The sequence below is a fragment of the Aplosporella prunicola genome (assembly GCF_010093885.1).
Source record: "Aplosporella prunicola CBS 121167 unplaced genomic scaffold K452scaffold_5, whole genome shotgun sequence".
In the NCBI taxonomy this organism is placed as follows: Eukaryota; Fungi; Ascomycota; class Dothideomycetes; order Botryosphaeriales; family Aplosporellaceae; genus Aplosporella; species Aplosporella prunicola.
This window is the reverse complement of record NW_022983533.1, coordinates 1,065,732-1,081,164: the sequence shown is the minus strand read 5'-3', so window position 1 is coordinate 1,081,164 and position 15,433 is coordinate 1,065,732. Positions and strand designations below refer to the sequence as shown.

The 15,433-nt window shown below is 56.0% G+C and overlaps 6 protein-coding genes across 6 annotated transcripts in view; 2 read left to right on the top strand and 4 right to left on the bottom strand.

The window, feature by feature from the left end:
* K452DRAFT_136893 (uncharacterized protein) overlaps positions 1 to 216 on the top strand; it is an 877-nt gene extending 661 nt beyond the window's left edge. The window contains exon 3 of the mRNA XM_033535342.1: positions 48 to 216. Coding sequence (XP_033400947.1) covers positions 48 to 140 — 93 coding nt within the window. The 3' untranslated portion in view covers positions 141 to 216. The remainder of the gene's footprint in view (positions 1 to 47) is intronic.
* A 2,055-nt stretch (positions 217 to 2,271) lies between these two features.
* On the bottom strand, positions 2,272 to 3,570 carry K452DRAFT_306148 (uncharacterized protein; the record flags this gene model as incomplete). Its single annotated transcript, XM_033542960.1, has 1 exon — positions 2,272 to 3,570. The coding sequence occupies one exon, from the start codon at positions 3,568 to 3,570 to the stop codon at positions 2,272 to 2,274; it is 1,299 nt and encodes a 432-aa protein (XP_033400946.1).
* A 912-nt stretch (positions 3,571 to 4,482) lies between these two features.
* K452DRAFT_284630 (uncharacterized protein) lies at positions 4,483 to 6,002 on the top strand. The gene is made up of 2 exons (XM_033539975.1): positions 4,483 to 4,977; positions 5,105 to 6,002. Exons 1-2 carry the CDS (start codon positions 4,706 to 4,708, stop codon positions 5,505 to 5,507), a joined length of 675 nt encoding a protein of 224 aa, XP_033400945.1. The 5' UTR covers positions 4,483 to 4,705; the 3' UTR covers positions 5,508 to 6,002.
* Positions 6,003 to 6,501: 499 nt separating this feature from the next.
* On the bottom strand, positions 6,502 to 7,689 carry K452DRAFT_295761 (carbohydrate esterase family 16 protein; the record flags this gene model as incomplete). Its single annotated transcript, XM_033541853.1, has 3 exons — positions 6,502 to 6,723; positions 6,810 to 7,406; positions 7,471 to 7,689. 3 exons carry the CDS (start codon positions 7,687 to 7,689, stop codon positions 6,502 to 6,504), a joined length of 1,038 nt encoding a protein of 345 aa, XP_033400944.1.
* A 2,037-nt stretch (positions 7,690 to 9,726) lies between these two features.
* K452DRAFT_316320 (uncharacterized protein) lies at positions 9,727 to 11,484 on the bottom strand (the record flags this gene model as incomplete). The annotated part of the gene is made up of 6 exons (XM_033543953.1): positions 11,047 to 11,484; positions 10,955 to 10,999; positions 10,747 to 10,908; positions 10,124 to 10,559; positions 9,811 to 9,988; positions 9,727 to 9,757 (listed from the first exon to the last, which is right to left on the bottom strand). The coding sequence occupies exons 1-6, from the start codon at positions 11,152 to 11,154 to the stop codon at positions 9,727 to 9,729; spliced, it is 960 nt and encodes a 319-aa protein (XP_033400943.1). The 5' UTR covers positions 11,155 to 11,484.
* A 2,943-nt stretch (positions 11,485 to 14,427) lies between these two features.
* On the bottom strand, positions 14,428 to 15,175 carry K452DRAFT_136631 (uncharacterized protein). Its single transcript, XM_033535339.1, has 2 exons — positions 14,517 to 15,175; positions 14,428 to 14,470 (listed from the first exon to the last, which is right to left on the bottom strand). The coding sequence occupies exon 1, from the start codon at positions 14,966 to 14,968 to the stop codon at positions 14,540 to 14,542; it is 429 nt and encodes a 142-aa protein (XP_033400942.1). The 5' UTR covers positions 14,969 to 15,175; the 3' UTR covers positions 14,428 to 14,470; positions 14,517 to 14,539.
* Positions 15,176 to 15,433: the final 258 nt, after the last annotated feature.

Below are 15,433 nucleotides of genomic sequence, written 5' to 3'. Positions count from 1 at the left end.
TCTTTCTTTCTTTCTTTCTTTCTTTCTTTCTTTCTTTCTTTCTTTCTTTCTTTCTTTCTTTCTTTCTCTTTCTCTTTCTCTTCTCCCTCATGCTGCGCAGCTGGGATCTCGGCGGGCGGTATGTGGAAAGAAGACGATGACAATGATGATGAAGCCGTCAAGAACTGAACTGCGGAATTTGCAGCTTGAAAAAGAACAAACTGAATATATGAAATATGACGAGGTATGAGTTAGATGGAGAAGTGCAGGACAGCACACCGACGTGCAGCTCCGCCTGTTCCAACGCTTGTACTACGTATAGTAGTAGAGAGTAAGTACATATACATCGAGAGTCACTACAAGTAGACACAACAATTGCCAATGTCCTACATCATACTTCTCTGCGTTCATCACACCTCTTTGCTTCCACCTTCGCCCCCTTTCCAATCTTAGCAGGTAGACAATGAACACTTATATGCCTCGATGCCTAGTTATGCGAGACTTTAAACGGCATTAGCGGAACGGCGAGCATATCCTACGTATTCAAGACGGCTCCACCGCTTTGGCATAGACTAGATACCTAGCCAAGAAAACATTCGTAGGCAACCGAACAACAAGCCCGCATGCTCGTATCACCCACATGTTTGTACCTAAGACGTGGAGGTCCGTCACGCCAGTTACAAAATGCCCAAAAGCTGTATTTTGACTGTGCTGGTTAGGTCAGTCAGTGGATGGGCTCTCACCCCGAGCCTGTGATTTCTACAAGACAGTGCGCGCGTGTCGCCTGCCACCACGTTGTATACATCTCGAGGACGCGCTGGCGCGAGAACCTCCAAAGAACCTGGGCCCCGTCTCCGAATGGCTTCTTTTCAAACGCGAGCCTCCTGTTGGCCGGATTACTGAAGGCGGACTGGGCTGGGCCCAATGGGTCCTCGACGCTAAGAAGGACAGCTCTTGTCCGTTAAAGAAACGCACACCTGTATCTAGAAGCGAAGATAGCTTTCATCATCACACGGACGTGGACTGGGGTTTCAGCAATCGTCAACGATGCGCATCTACACAGGAGCGGAAAGACAGAACCACCACTTTTCATACGCCAGTTAACTATAAGCAACCATTATGTTCATGTATCTGATAGAGAAAGGTATCGCTCACCGACCTTTGACCGGCGTGCACTTTGCAATTTATATGGGTTCTCTGAGCCCTCGAGTAGCACGGTGGAACTGGCAAAAGTGTCTAGTCTATACAAAGCTTAGAGTTATTGTGTACAAACTGTTGTGGTAGATTCAAACTATGCGATTTATGCACTGCTGATGAAGTCTAATTATAGCCAGAATATCCGCCTTTTTGTAATAAATATGTATATTCAAACATCTATTTCGCCACGATTTTAGGCCCTAAGTTCCTATATACTTATTTACAGGACGGTCCTACTCCAAGACCACCCCCTGCCCAGCCTAGCCTTCCCCCACACGCAAGATAAGACCTCCTAACAGCGCCGCAGGCAACAGATTTATAGTCATCGAAACCAACTCTTCACACCCCTTACACGCTACAGTAAAGACATGAGCCTTGTACCTAAGACTATAAAGACTGTCGTGCACCGAAAGAGAATATTGAGTCTTAAGCGTAAGAGAGAGAGAGAGAGAGAGAGAGAGAAGTAGTAGTGATTCAAGAAGCCGTAGTCTCTATCTAACCTATGAAAGTCAAGGCTCAGCACTCTCCCACCCGCTGCGATATACGCGAAGGAAGCTTTGCCCATTGACGTGATATATACAGCATAAGATATTAACAATCTGCCTCCGCAGTGACGTCTCTTTAAACCCCCAAACCAGGTGCATCAGTCCTTGATACCTATAGCAGTAAAGAGTGTCGGAAAAGCTGCACTCTTATCCCTTTATGCAGCAGAGAGAACAAACTTTTTGCTAGGCTCTCGGGACAGTATGCTTGATTCCTGGCACTTCTAGTTTCGGAAACTTGTGCGTACGAGTAGGTAAAGGTATGTGCGGCTTTAGTTTGACTCGGAACAGGCAGGTGAGAGCTAGATGAGGTTGAAGTTGTGGTTGGCTCCTGTACGCCGTCACTGCCAACCTATGTACTCCCTCATCTTTATCCACCTCCTCCTCTTCCGCTTCCTTCTTCTTCTCTTTCTTTTCCTTTTCCGCCCTCTTACTCCCTCCCACCGCCGCATCATGCCCTGCTCTCTACCCCAGACCACCTCACCACCAACCCCCTCATCTAACGCCCCCCACTCCCCTTCAACGCCGCTTCAACGCCACTTCAACGTCACGCTCACTCCTCCTCCCCCTCACCCTCCCCGTCCTCCTCACTCTCCCCCTCATCAAACCCCCCTCCCCCCAACTCCACCCTATCTCCCTCCCACCTTCTTCCTCCCTCCCCCCTTTCCCCAGCACCATCCACCCCCACCATTCCCTCCCGCCCGCCTTCCCGCCCGCCCCCCAACCCCCTCCCCCTCCCCCTCCCCCGCTCAACCAAAACCACAACCCCCCTCTCCAGCCCCGCCACGCTCTGCCGCAGACTCGGCAGCGCGCACAGGGTGCCTCGGTGCGCGCTCGCGGCCAGGAAGGTCGATAGCGTGGCGTGGTAGCGGGCGCTGAGGGTTTCGATGTCGGTGGCTGTGTCTGTTTCGGCTGCGGAGTCTTGCTCTTGCTCTGATTTTATAGCTGTTTTTGGAGGGGTTGTGTGCGAGGGGAAGGGGCAAGGTGAGAGGGGGGGGGATACTGATGGTGCTGGTGTGGTTGTGGTTGTGGCTTGCTCTGAGGCTCTTGTAAGCGGGGAGGGTGGGGGGTGTGATGATGGAGGCGAGGACGGAGGCGAGGACGAAGGCGCGGTCGAAGACGCTGTAGGAGGCGATGCTGACTGCGAAATAGAAGGGGATGCTGAACGCGACGTCGAAGGGGAAGCCGCATCGAAACCCCCATCCAACCCCAAACCCAAACCCAACACCCCCGCCATACCCTCAAGTGCAGTCCCCGCATCAGTCCCCGCGTCAACATCAACATCAACATCAACATCCACATCCACATCCGCGAAGGAAGAGCTAGTAGAGTAGAGCGAGGACGGCGACGTCGACTTGTTTTCGTCGGCGTTGGGGTCGGAGTTGGAATAGTAGGACGAGGAGGAGTAGCAGGACGAAGAAGGGGATATGGAGGTGGTGGAAGGTCGCCGCAGTGCTGTGATGAGCGAGAGGGAGAGCGAGAGGGGGCGGATGAGGGGGGAGAGGTCTGTGTATGGGTTTGTGTCTGCGTCTGGGTGCGAAGAGGTGGATGAGGATGAGGATGAAAGCGAGGGTGAGGGCGGGGGTGGTGGCTGCGTTGGCGATGGCGATGATGATGGCGGGGGGGAGGTCTGCTGGGTGGTAGTATTGGTGGTGGGGTTGTCGTTGTCGTTTTCGTTGGCGTTGTTGTGGCTGTTTGTTGTCGTTGTAGTGGTGGTAGTGATCTGGAGATGGCGCCTTGACGCAGAAGGGGAGACAGTCCGTTTGAATTCGGCTTTGTTTTGGGGTTGTAGATTGGTTTCGTTTCCCTCCATCCTCAGCGGGGAGGTTGGTGAAGGCTTGCCGGGTTTCATAGCTTAAAAAAGTAGGGATATTCTTGCGTTTAGGATATAACGGGTTGGTATGACGTTCGGAGACTGGAGTCGGACGTAAAGACGCAAAGGAAAAGAGAAATCCAAATCGTCGTCAGAAGAAAATAAATCCACAAGAGAGCAGAGGGGAGCACGGAAGCTTTATCTATGAGTCTGTGACAGCGGGCGTTTGTAAACGGACGGATGGGCGCAGCGCGTGCGGACAAAGTAAAATGCACATGGCGCGCCGTTTGGACGACGTTTTCATACAGCAGCCAGCCGACCAGCTGGATGGGTAGGGATGGGATGAACTAACTTTGTGCTCCTCTGGTGGTTAAGCTCGTGGTGCTGAGAAGGTGGTTGTGGGTATTTACTGGCTGGGTTCCGCGCGGCCGTTTGCACGCCTTGTCCGGTATAAAGAGAAGAGGGTTATGACAAGTCAATGCTGCGTAGATATCGGACTGTCTTTGCTATTGCTCTTATGGCTTATGGTGTAAAGGTGTGGATACTTCGAGAAGCAGGTGTAGAAAAGACTTAGATTTGGAGTTGTCACACCCCATCAACACCTCGCCGCGTAGCTGGGACTACCATAACCAACTACGCGCAAACGACCGCGAGTCGTAGTCAAGTGAATTAAGGTATCTCGCAGGCCGTACTTCGCAGTGCGCACGGATGCGGCAGGCGGAGCGACTGCACACAGCGCCCCGTCTACAGAGACAGTTTTAGATACACTTACTTTGTGTTGCGGAGACATTGATTGTTTAAGTTGTTGTTTAGGTTGAAAGTATACAGCGTTTGAGACAGTTTGGAGGTGATTCAGAAGGCAAAGCGGGCCCGCACAGACGCTAAGCCCAACAAGCTCGAAATAAAGTGCGGCCCCGGAGGCGGAGGCGTGTCGGTCCCAGCCAGCGCGCGGTCCCTGACTCTCTCATCAACGTCTCTCTCCGCGCCAATGGCTCTCTGAGCCCTTGTTTCACTCGCTCCCACTGCTCTAACAGCTCCGTCATTCATTCGCTCTCTCGTACATCCATCCATCCATTTAGTCTGTCGTTTCCCCACAACACCAACAACACCAACAGCGCCATCGCGCCGCCCAGTACGCGCGCCGATCACGCGATCCCCACCTCTAATCAATTCAATGGCCGCACCACCAACACCAGCAGTGCCCAAGACGCAGCTCCCCGACTGGGAGATCCCAGCCAATGGCGCAACGGCACACAAACCGGGGCTCAGCGCGAAGCTGCGCGCGCTGCTCCCGGCCCCCGCCCACAACCACCACCAGCGCTATTCCTGTACCAACCTCCGCACCAACAGGCGCGCCCAACTGCTGCTAGGCGCGGGCGCACTGCTCGTGCTTGTTGGCCTCGTCGTGGGGTTGGCGGTCGGGCTTACTGTGGGGCGGAACTCGCGGTATGTGTTTACTGTATTTACTACTTGATAATAATGACGACGACGACAACAACAACAACAACAACAACAACAACAACAACAACAACAACAACAACAATGCAATTCCCTCCTCTAACGCCCCAACCAGGCACGCCCAAAACCTGCCCCTCCCGACCTCCAGCACGCCCCACACGGGCGACCTGACGTACTACGGGCCCGGCCTCGGGGCATGTGGCATCGACAGCTCCGACAAGGACCTTATCGTGTCCATCTCGCAGCAAGTCTTCGACGCCGCAGGCGCCAACGCTGGCGTTGGTGGAAACCCCAACGCAAACCCCCTCTGCAACCGCAAGATTCGCGCGCGGCGGTACCACGAAGGCTTGCACGCAAACCGCAGCGTCGATCTCACGGTCGTGGATCGCTGTGTTGGCTGTGCGGCGACGGATATCGATGTCAGTCCGGGCGCGTTTGATGAGTTGGCCCCAAGGGAGAGTGGAAGGGTTGCGGTTGTTTGGGCTTGGTTGGGGGCGGGAGCGGGGGCGGGAGAGTAGGTGGGGGAGGGGGTGATGTGCTGATGTGCTGATATGGAGTTGTTGTTGTTGTTGTTGTTGTTGTTGTTGACCTACCGTAGATACCCGGGCGCGCAGCCCATTCGCACTTACTTCTGTAGTTGAACCTAGTCTAGCACTAGGTAGGTACTAGGCACCACTTAGCACCACTAAGCCTGCCTTTTTCACAGGAGGTAGGAAATCAGTCGGTCTGCAGGCCAGGCCAGCCACTTTCCTACCTACATGCATACCTACCTACTTTTCACACATACATCTATCTATCCTGCCAGGGAACAGAAATATCTAAACAAACAAACAAACACACGAATCCCCACTCACGCCCACCAGTCACCAGACCTCACCATTCTCTTACTTATTTACCTACCTATCGTACTCCTCAGTCCTAGCCCTCGCATAGCGCGAACTAGGTACTAACCTAACCCAAGCAACCCACACCGCTCCCCTCCCCCATTCCCTCCTGCCCAACACGTACGTCACACACACACACACACACACACACACCTACCTAGCATGCATGCACAAACACCACCAGAACCAATCAGCCACATCCATCCATTCATTCATAACCAATCACCTAGCCGTTCCAGTTTCCGAACAAACGCCAACGCCAACGCCAACGCCAACGCTTTTCGTGCATGCCATGTGCATGGTCGTGTGCATGTGCGCTGGAAAGGCGCTAGCCGCCGTTGCATTGCAATGCGGGTCGGGGCGCGGGTGCGGATGTATTGGGTTCGGGTCGGGAGAGATGGGGCTCAGGATGAGAGGGTCGGGAGGGACGAGAACGCGTTGTTAGGGAAGGTTGTGGGACGATGTGTGTGTGGTATTACGCCTGCACGCTTCGGGCAGACGTGCCTGCTTAAGTGCCTGATTAGGTAGCTAGCTACCCACGTAACTACCTACCTAGTACGGAAGAAAACAGCGAGTAAAATCCCCGATAAGGCAGAACAACAGTGACAGCCCCTCTCCCCACAACATCCTACCAATAGCTCGCCCACCGACTCTCCCCCGCCACCACGCCCACAAACTCGCGCGCAAACACCCGGTCCGCCTGCTCCGACGGGTGCAGCGAGTCGTACCAGAGGAAGCTGTCGCGCTGCTGCGGCGGCAGCGTCGCGCCGTCGTGGTTGATCCAGCCCGTGACGTTCAGGGGCGCCGTGCCGTTGAAGTAGGCGCTGGGGTGGGCGTACATGTCGTTGACCTGTGAGGAGCGTTAGGGGTGGATGTTGTGCGTGTAAGGGGGAGAAAGGGGTGGGGGGAAGTAAAGGGGAAGGGTTGCGAACGCACCAAACTGTACATATCAAACAGCGCGACATGCGCGCCGGGATAGCGTTTCTTGAGCAGGAACTCATACGGCGTACGGTACTCATACACATCATTCGTCAGCACGACCTGCTCCCACATGCGGAAGCTCGTCTCAGTCGTATTCTGGTATCCGCCGACGCCGCCATTAGCCTCGAGGGCGTAGAGCGGGCTCAGCTGCAGCGGGACCAGGTTCATGAGGACGAAGAAGCGAGCGCCGGCCGCGTAGAGCCGGTCCAGCTGCGCGTACACGCAGTCCAGGTAGTCGGACAGCGTGAGGCCGGCTGGCTGGCTGTCCGTCAGAAACGCATTGCTGCCGATGTCATTGGTGCCGATCCAGAGGCTGAAGACCGTTTCATCGGCGGGCAGCTCGAGGAAGCCTGGGAGCGCTTTGTCGGCCAGGAAGGCCGGCACCTCGTACCCTGCTACGTCCGGGAAGGGCGCGTTGATGCCGTCCCAGATGCGCGAGATGATGGCGTTGGAGCACGTCGCGCCGCTGACGGCGTAGTTGTATACGTTGGCACCCGTGTAGTCGGCGACGTAGCGCGGCCAGATGTAGCCCCCCGTCGAGGTCGAGTTGCCCTGTTTTGCGCGGTTAGGTGGAGGCGGCTTGGATTGCTGGGCGTCTTGCTGAACGCTCACTCACCACTGGCTCGACCCAGCCCGCGGGCGGCGCGGTCCCGTTGTGTGTGCCAAAGTAACTCAATCTGCCCTCGTCGGTGTAGCTGTCTCCGAACGCAACCAAGCTCTTGAAGTTCTTGAGGTTCCATGAATTGTTGCTGGTACGGTTCCCCCCAGGCGGGAGCGCTGCCGCTAAGGGCAGCAACGCAGCAAGCACCGAATTGCCTGGAGTTGAGACACGCATACTGACGGGCAATGAGATGGTCTCACGAGCAATTGAGTCCCGGCGGAGTAGACAACGACGACACGGCTCGACGGACAACGGCTCAATGGCTTCCCCGCCTTTTATTTACGCCTCTCAAGCCTTCACGCAGTGCCATTGCAGGCACGGATGGCATATTCCGGTCATACATTCACACGCCATCACCGGTCGAACTTACCGTTTAGACTGGTCCTATGATGTCGTGCAGCGGAGAGCCTCGGGACGAGAATGCAGCGTGATGACAAAGTCGCCGTACGACAACAGGCTAAACAGCTGCCACCCCGGCCCGTATCAGAAGCTTGAGCAGGCTCGGCATAGCTCGTTCCTGTCGAGGATGCGGAGAAATCAATGACGAGGCTCAGATCGACGGAAGAGGCTGGTCGGGGGCGTTGTGACGTTTATAAGACAGTTTGACAGAGGAAGGGTCAACGACAATGGCCCCTTACTTCCTGGAGTTGGACAACTGTCGAGATTCTGCACGCACCGTGCTGCCATAGGTAGGCTCAGTCGAACGGCCTCCCGAACGCCAGCACATGACAGGCCGTGCAAATGTCGTGTTTCCGCCCATCCTCGTGCACCGGATGAGGTGCGCTAGCGAATCACGTGATGAGGGCGACTTTGAGGGGGGATGGCGTAGATGCCGTCGAGCCGTCAAGCCGGTGTGGGGTGGGCATGCGCTGCCTTGCTCTTGAGGCGGTTTTCGCGATGCAAGGGGACGCTCTGTTTGGGAGGCGGTCTGACGGCGGGCCATGGTGGTCGACTATTGACTCAGGGGCCAAAAGACAGCTCGTGGGCGGGTGTGTGAGATGTCCTGCAGCTCACCTGAATCGGGCGACACAGGATTCACATTGCATGCGGCGCAGCAGCAGTAGTCGGTAGTCCGTAGGTCGTGGATGTTGCAACGTGTTGCGGCGAAGACCACACACCGCTTGGAAAAAAGGGTCAAGAGTAGGACAGGACATGGCCTGATTGATGAAGGCGATATATCCTTGAGCACTAAGGTCGACATGATGCACGTGTCTGGCATTGCATGCGGCGCTAAGCACGATCCGACTTCCGCGACGATTTGCTGCAAGTCTGTGGACGGATTAAGTCGGCATGTGGATCCCTGGGCACAAGGCAACCGTTGTATGTCTTTGATCCTGCCCTCACCGCGACAAGGCGGACACGGGTACGGGCGGGCGCTTGCTCCTTCGCCCACCACCAGTAGATGGATGGCGTCGTAGCTGAACGGATCTCGCTGCCTGCTTCGCGCGCTTGCTGAAATTGCTCCGAGTCATGGGCCTGAAAGATGCAAAAGGCGTGGATACAAACCTTGAAAATGAGCCGATTAAGGGCCACTTTCTCCAGGTGTGTGTGTGTGTGTGTGTGTTGTGTGTAGGAGCCTGCGGAACCACGGTGTCGGTAGGTTTGTTGCTGCCTTGCACCTCGCCCATCGGCCCTGCCCGGGGCGGCCATTGCGCCCAGGACTTTCCTCCAAACGAGCACTCACGTCTCTCTTTCAGCCTTGTCCCAGCGCGCACGGCTCAGATCATCTTGTCTTGTGCAATCCTTCGGGAATATCCCTCTCTCCAGTCGTTCGGTACACTACTCTTTATCCCTAAACCTTATCCCGACCACAGCCTTCCCTTCTCCTGTTGCTCATGACCCTCCCATCTGACCCTCGCTTCGCCCATCGCTTCTCTTGGGCCGCAAGACAGGTCGAGTCATGGCAATCAGCTCGTCTTCGCCCAGGCTCTTCAGTTCGCGTCTCCGCCCGACTGTTCCAGGATGCTTAGAGGGAAGCTTCATCCAGAGAAATTCGTCGATTCGTGAAAGGTACATGAAAGGACCAAAGACAACCCGAAAGACGCCGCTCTGCTTAAGGTCTCCGCTCTTCGTCTCCGCTTGTAAGCACCTTTCCTCCTATTCCCCAGCCTGCAGTGGGCCTGTTCTAATAAGCTTATAGTCGGCTTCACCCAGCCAAGCTCTTGCCCACGGCTCATGTCGGCTTCACCCAACCAAGCTCTTGCACAAGGCTCATGTCCGCTTTCGGCCCCAGGCCACGGTCCTGTTCCAAGAAAATCAATAGCGGCTCAAAAGTGGGGAAACCTGGAAACTGACAGCGGAATGTAGAGCTTCAGGCGAGGATCGGCAGCCTCCGCCCGAGCTTGTCTCGTCAGAGCATCAACTTGCTCTTTAGTCCATCCCATACGCTCTGTGAAGGGCCAGATGGCTAGCGAGTCGAGCATCGTCCCGATGTTCTCCAGGTTTTGCTCGCCAACATTCTTCAGCTTCGGATCTGGAAATCGAACCAGGTCAGTCAACTCTTGACAACACGTCTGATTTTGTGGTTGTTCTCTGGAGGTGCTCCAAGACCATGCCGCAGTCGTGGATGTTCTCTCCTATCAAAGAGCCGAGAAAAACGGGTGCGTACCTGCTGGCCAACCCCCAATCGGCATCCGATATGTGACTTCCTGGACGTCTGCGAGGCCGGCGGTACGCATCATCTGCCCGAGGTGCCTTCCGATACGAGGGTCTCGATCTCTCTCCGTGATATGACGATATGCATTGGACCATTGCATCAGCGCATGCTCGTCTGTGAGCATTCCACTGTCAGACTGGATGATGTAGTAAAATTCGGCCATTTGAACCCATCCGCCGCGTTTCAATAATCGAAAAATGTCGCGGAGATAGGTTCGCCACCGTTCCTTTTTTATCCCTGGAGCGACGAGTCGGGAATGTACCAAGTCGTAGTAGTTCGGCTTGTAGGTCGGCGTGAGTGTTTGATTCAGGTCCCAGGCCTCGCATTCCAGATTGTCGGGCTGGTCGTCAGGCAACTCAGCTGCCGGATAGAGGTCGATCGCAGTGACCTGTCCGTCACCCTGTTAGTGGATTTCTGCTTTCAGGGAGGAAAAGAGAGAGAGAGACTGGCGCCGAGAAGAACACTCATTGGCTACCGGCACGCAACGTCCCTCCAAAAAAGCGACTCTTGTCAAATTCGCCCCCAATTGTTGGCAGTCGAAACGTTGCATGCAGCGGTGGTATCGGGAAGCTTACCTCACTGTTGGGGTAGGTCTGCGCCATTTCCAACGCCCAGTTACCCCGGCCATAGCCGCAGTCAAGGACCTTCAGGGGGTTCTGTAATGGCGGAAAGAACAACCGATCGTCGAAGAGGTAACGTAGAATCTGGTGTTGGTTTTCGAGTCTTTCTTCTTCTTCCTGTTGCCACCTCAGTCTTTTTTCCTTTTCGTCTAACGCAGCGTACTCCGATGCCCAAGGTATCCCGACCATTGAGCATGCAAAAAGCCAACTGCAGTAAAATCATCATTGCGATGCATGCCGCAGGGAAATACGTACCGCATCTACCGGCACGCAGTATATCTCATGGTCGACGGAAAATTTCTGGAACTCCCTATCGTGTAGGTCCACGGTCTCGTAGTACTCACTCGAAACGGTCTCTGTCATTCTGTCGCTGGCCGCTACTTGTTGCGCCAAACTGGTGTCCCTCCTACTGTGGCTTACCTTTGTACGACGTTGATGACGTGAATTACCCAGGACCGGGTTGAGTGCTCAGGGCTCAACCAGTTGCTCGGGATAGCGTGGGTTTTGCTCAGAGACGAGACGATGCCTGACGCAGCGGCTCCCGGATAGCCCCGCAAGAGCGCCAATAGGCCCCTCGACCAAACCAGGCCGGAGATATATAGATCATGTGCAGCGCGTCACAGGCACGGGTAGAGGCGCGGCGAATCTGAAGATCTCATGCGCCAGAGCTCCAAGGTAGTAGCCTCATACCTGCAGCGTCTACCGAGCAGCATGGGGATGCCAGTCCAATGGGCGTACCGGTTGGTGCTGCTGCACGTGGCCAAGAACATCCACGGACGAGCGTTCCCGTTTACGCATTCGAAATGTGATATGCGCTATGGTTATCACCTGACAGGAGGGACGACCAAGCGAAACATTTCCTTAATCGCGAAGGTAGGCACAAAATGTCCAAGCGAGTCTCCTATGTCCAAAGCACTACTAATTTCCATCCTATTCAAAAGACGGTGAAGCCGAATGCCGCTACAACTGTTACATGCGCAAGTTCGCGATGATGACAGGGCTTCTGCGCCGAGGCGACCCTAATACCCAAGCGGCCGCTTCTCATTACGGCTATGCATCCTTTTGCCGGCTCATCTGTGGTCCCTGGCCTTGGCTTGTTCGTGGCCGAACTATGCTCTGGCCAGACCGTCAGTAGCCGCAGGCCGCCAGCGTGCTCTTACGAGGCCACGACCCCTTCATACGCCTGCCCCAGGTGTGTTGAAGTCAACGCTGCAGGATGCAGGCAAGAAAACGGCGATTGAATCAAGTCGCCTCCGTCCGTCCCCACTTGCTCACGCCGGCGGCCCCCACCCATCGTGAGCTGGGGATCTTCTCGCAGTTCTCGCCGCCCAGCGTCATTTTGATCATCAGACTGCGTCCCAGGGCGCCTAACAATTGCAGGTTTTCGGCCGCATGCTAAAGCTGGCAAGGGGTTGAAATCGGATGCCAAAGATGAAAGACGGTCTTCCGCTCACCCAGCACCCCTTCTGCCGGAGAGTCCTCCGCTCTCCTACCCGGCTGCGCCCTTTGCCATCGGTACCTCCAAATTACCGGGCCCGGTGGCTCCGAAATGACGCGTTTCGTGGGCACCTGCTGGCTGCGGCAAGGACCGATAAGGCTTGCTCGGAGTGCGACCCGATGACATGGCCTTGGGTTTGGGAAGCCTCGTCCGCTCCGGTGGCCTCTGCAGTTTCAGGACCACAAGACGCCTCTTCACCACAACACCTCTACGTACGAAGAACGAAGAAGGAATAATTGCGATTTTCTCAGGGGAAAAGGGCTCGACGTAGCAAAGTCGGCAGCATCGCACACACACGCTCTCAGCCTCCTCGCTTATTGTCAGGACAACGTGGCACGCAGCGCCCCTTCGCCAGAGCGCCTATAGCTTTGCCGAAAATTTCACAACCACGCAACACGCGGTCCCGAGCGCTCGAATCGAGCCGAGCGATGCGACACGTCTTCCTGGCGACCACTCAAACCCCCCCAGTTGGCGTCAGGACCCCAGCCTGTGTGGTCCGGCTCTGCACATCAGAGGACTATCGGTGAGATGCAAGAGGCAACTGCGAGCAGCATACATACGTCTGGACGGGGGTGACTTCCAACGGGCTCACTCCACGATCTCTTGCACCGCTGGAATCGAGGCTTCTTACCCGCTCTTTTCAGGAGGGTTTTTGCTTGGCGCAACATACCCGGTAGCCAGTAGGGAACAGCATCCTCCCCGCTTCTCAAACAAGTGCAGGCATCGACAAGGAGCGCGCTGCACGCAGCATCGGCTGTGCTCCTATCACCCTATCACGCGCCGCCGCAACCCCCGAACTTCCAGAAATATCCCCTTTTGAGTCTCGGAGAATCTGCAACGGCGCCACCAACAGCAACTTGCATATGTATGAAGTCGCACGCCGCGCACATCATTGGACTGCGCTCCGCACCAGCATCATGGCAACGGTCCGCTGAGCCCCGTAAGCGAGCGTCGAGGCGCGCGCGCTTCCGCTGCAAGTCGTGCTTCTTTGGTACTGGCACCCATACTTTGCAACCTTGCATTCGATGGATTTTTCCCGCGCCCGGAATCCTTCGCACCGTCATCTTGGTTCTGGGCGCGGAGAGGAGCGGCAGCGGGCCGAGCGCTCCTTGAAGCATGATAGGTGGTGCGATCTTTGCGATCGCCGTTGGTCGTGCGGCTCTTGTGGCTCTCTCCCGTTTGACGAGTCTTGGTAATCAAGCCAGCTAATGGTGACAGGACTCAGGAGGGCCGCGTCGCGTATATTTCTGCTTCATGGAATGAGCCAACAATTGGTAAGAACGCCGCTTGTTCGCCTCACGCCGCGAGGCTTTCTGCTGCTCACCTCCCGCACGGCGTATACGGTGGGTCTGTGGACCTTCAATCAAAACAGACGTTCGCTTGAACTAGGCTCTACACTCCAGGCAGAGTGTGGTAGCCGCTTTGGACTTCGATTGGTAAGGGAGGTGGTGGCCATGGGTGTTGAGCTGCCCCGAGTGACAGCGCCTTCGCTCATAGCCGTCGCTATTTTGGCTCACCTGCATCCTGGGCTCGTGCTTTAGTAACGTCAGGGTTGCTCAACGCCCATGTTGCATGCCGTGTAACCTGAGACGACCGCAGTTGAGGTGTGGGTTGAAATACCTGGGCCTTCCCCAATCGTCCCGCTCATATGGTCATGGGGACACCGTTGCTTTGCTTCCGGCACCCCTGGTCCGCATCAGACACACACGAAGACGACTGCGGCAACAGTAACTCGGCATGTCGACACCAACGACACTCATGTGACAATGATGAAATCGCTGTTTACACTGAAACTGTGGGAGTGGTCTTGCACACTGAGGACAGCAGACACGAATGGACGGCATAATTGTTGCGGTAGGTGCGGCCGCTTTTCACTCATGACACGCGTGCCTCAAGTCTTCGTCACCCGTACTTGCTCTACTAGCGGGCCTTATACTGCACTCGGATGCTGTAAAGCGTCCACTAGACCGCTCCGTTCTCATCATTACTCGAACAGAGGACATTCTTCGGGAAGGGCATTGCCACAGGGCGCGGAGAGGGGGGGGTGGAGAGGGGTAGGTGTCATGCAGTAGTCACGCTTTTTTTTTTTTTTTCATTCAAATCGCAGTGGGGTGGGGAGGGGTGTGTGTGTCAAGCAATTCGGTCCCAAGGGGGGGCCGGGAGGACGAAGCCAAGACCGAACTATGCCTCGGCAGCGTGGGGGACACTACGATTACGAGGAGGAGACGGTGCCGGGGCATTTTTTTCTCTTCACTTTCCATTTTCAGTTGGTGTTGTTTTATTCCTGGAGCTGGTGCTCTGCTCCGTGGTGGAGACGGGTTTCAGGGCGCAGGATGACTCGGCCGCGGTACTCCGTGCGGGCAGTGTTCGTCGCCGTCGCCCATCCATCGAGATCGACGGACGGACAGGACGACGACGTGCGTGCGCTTGTGAGTGCGTGCGAGCTTGGTTGATTGCTTGTTTTGCTTGGTCGAACGGAGGAGGGCTGGAGGAGGCCTCAGTCACGCTCGGACCGGCCGGCTTCCCAAGGGGGTATTTGCTGGTGGCTTTGGCTTTTGGTCTGGCTCTGGTTCTGGCTCTTGCTCGGGTTGGTCGGAGGGGAAAGAGAGTGGGTGGTCTCGACTGCTCGCTGAGCTGCTCCTTCCTCATCCTCGCTGTTGCGTGCGTGCTAACAGCCATTACGCCTCCTCCTCCCTCCAACCTCCGTCCGAAAAGGCTGCCAATGCCGCGACCATCCGGCTACCCTACCATATGCTGCTCTCATCTGACGGCCTTCCTGCTGTCTGCCTTACCCACTGTCCTGGTCACCAGCACCGACGCCGGACGGACCACGCAAGCTTGGCTCTGAAAAAGCAACCACACGCACCACACGTTCGAAACACACAGCCACGCCTCCTCTCAGGAGGTCAGAGGCAGGCACGCTGGGATGAGCTGAGATGAGAGGAGGAAGCAGGTGAGGGTGTTTCTGACGACGACGCCGACGACGACGATGACACTCAGGCCGCTTGCTAGGCTCACGCGCACACACGCACACACACCACACCACACATTCATGCTCCACGGCCTTGGTTGCCTAGGCATTGCGGCGAGTTCATGCCCTGCCACGGCTTAGTTACCATGCACGGCACGCCACGCCACCGCGCA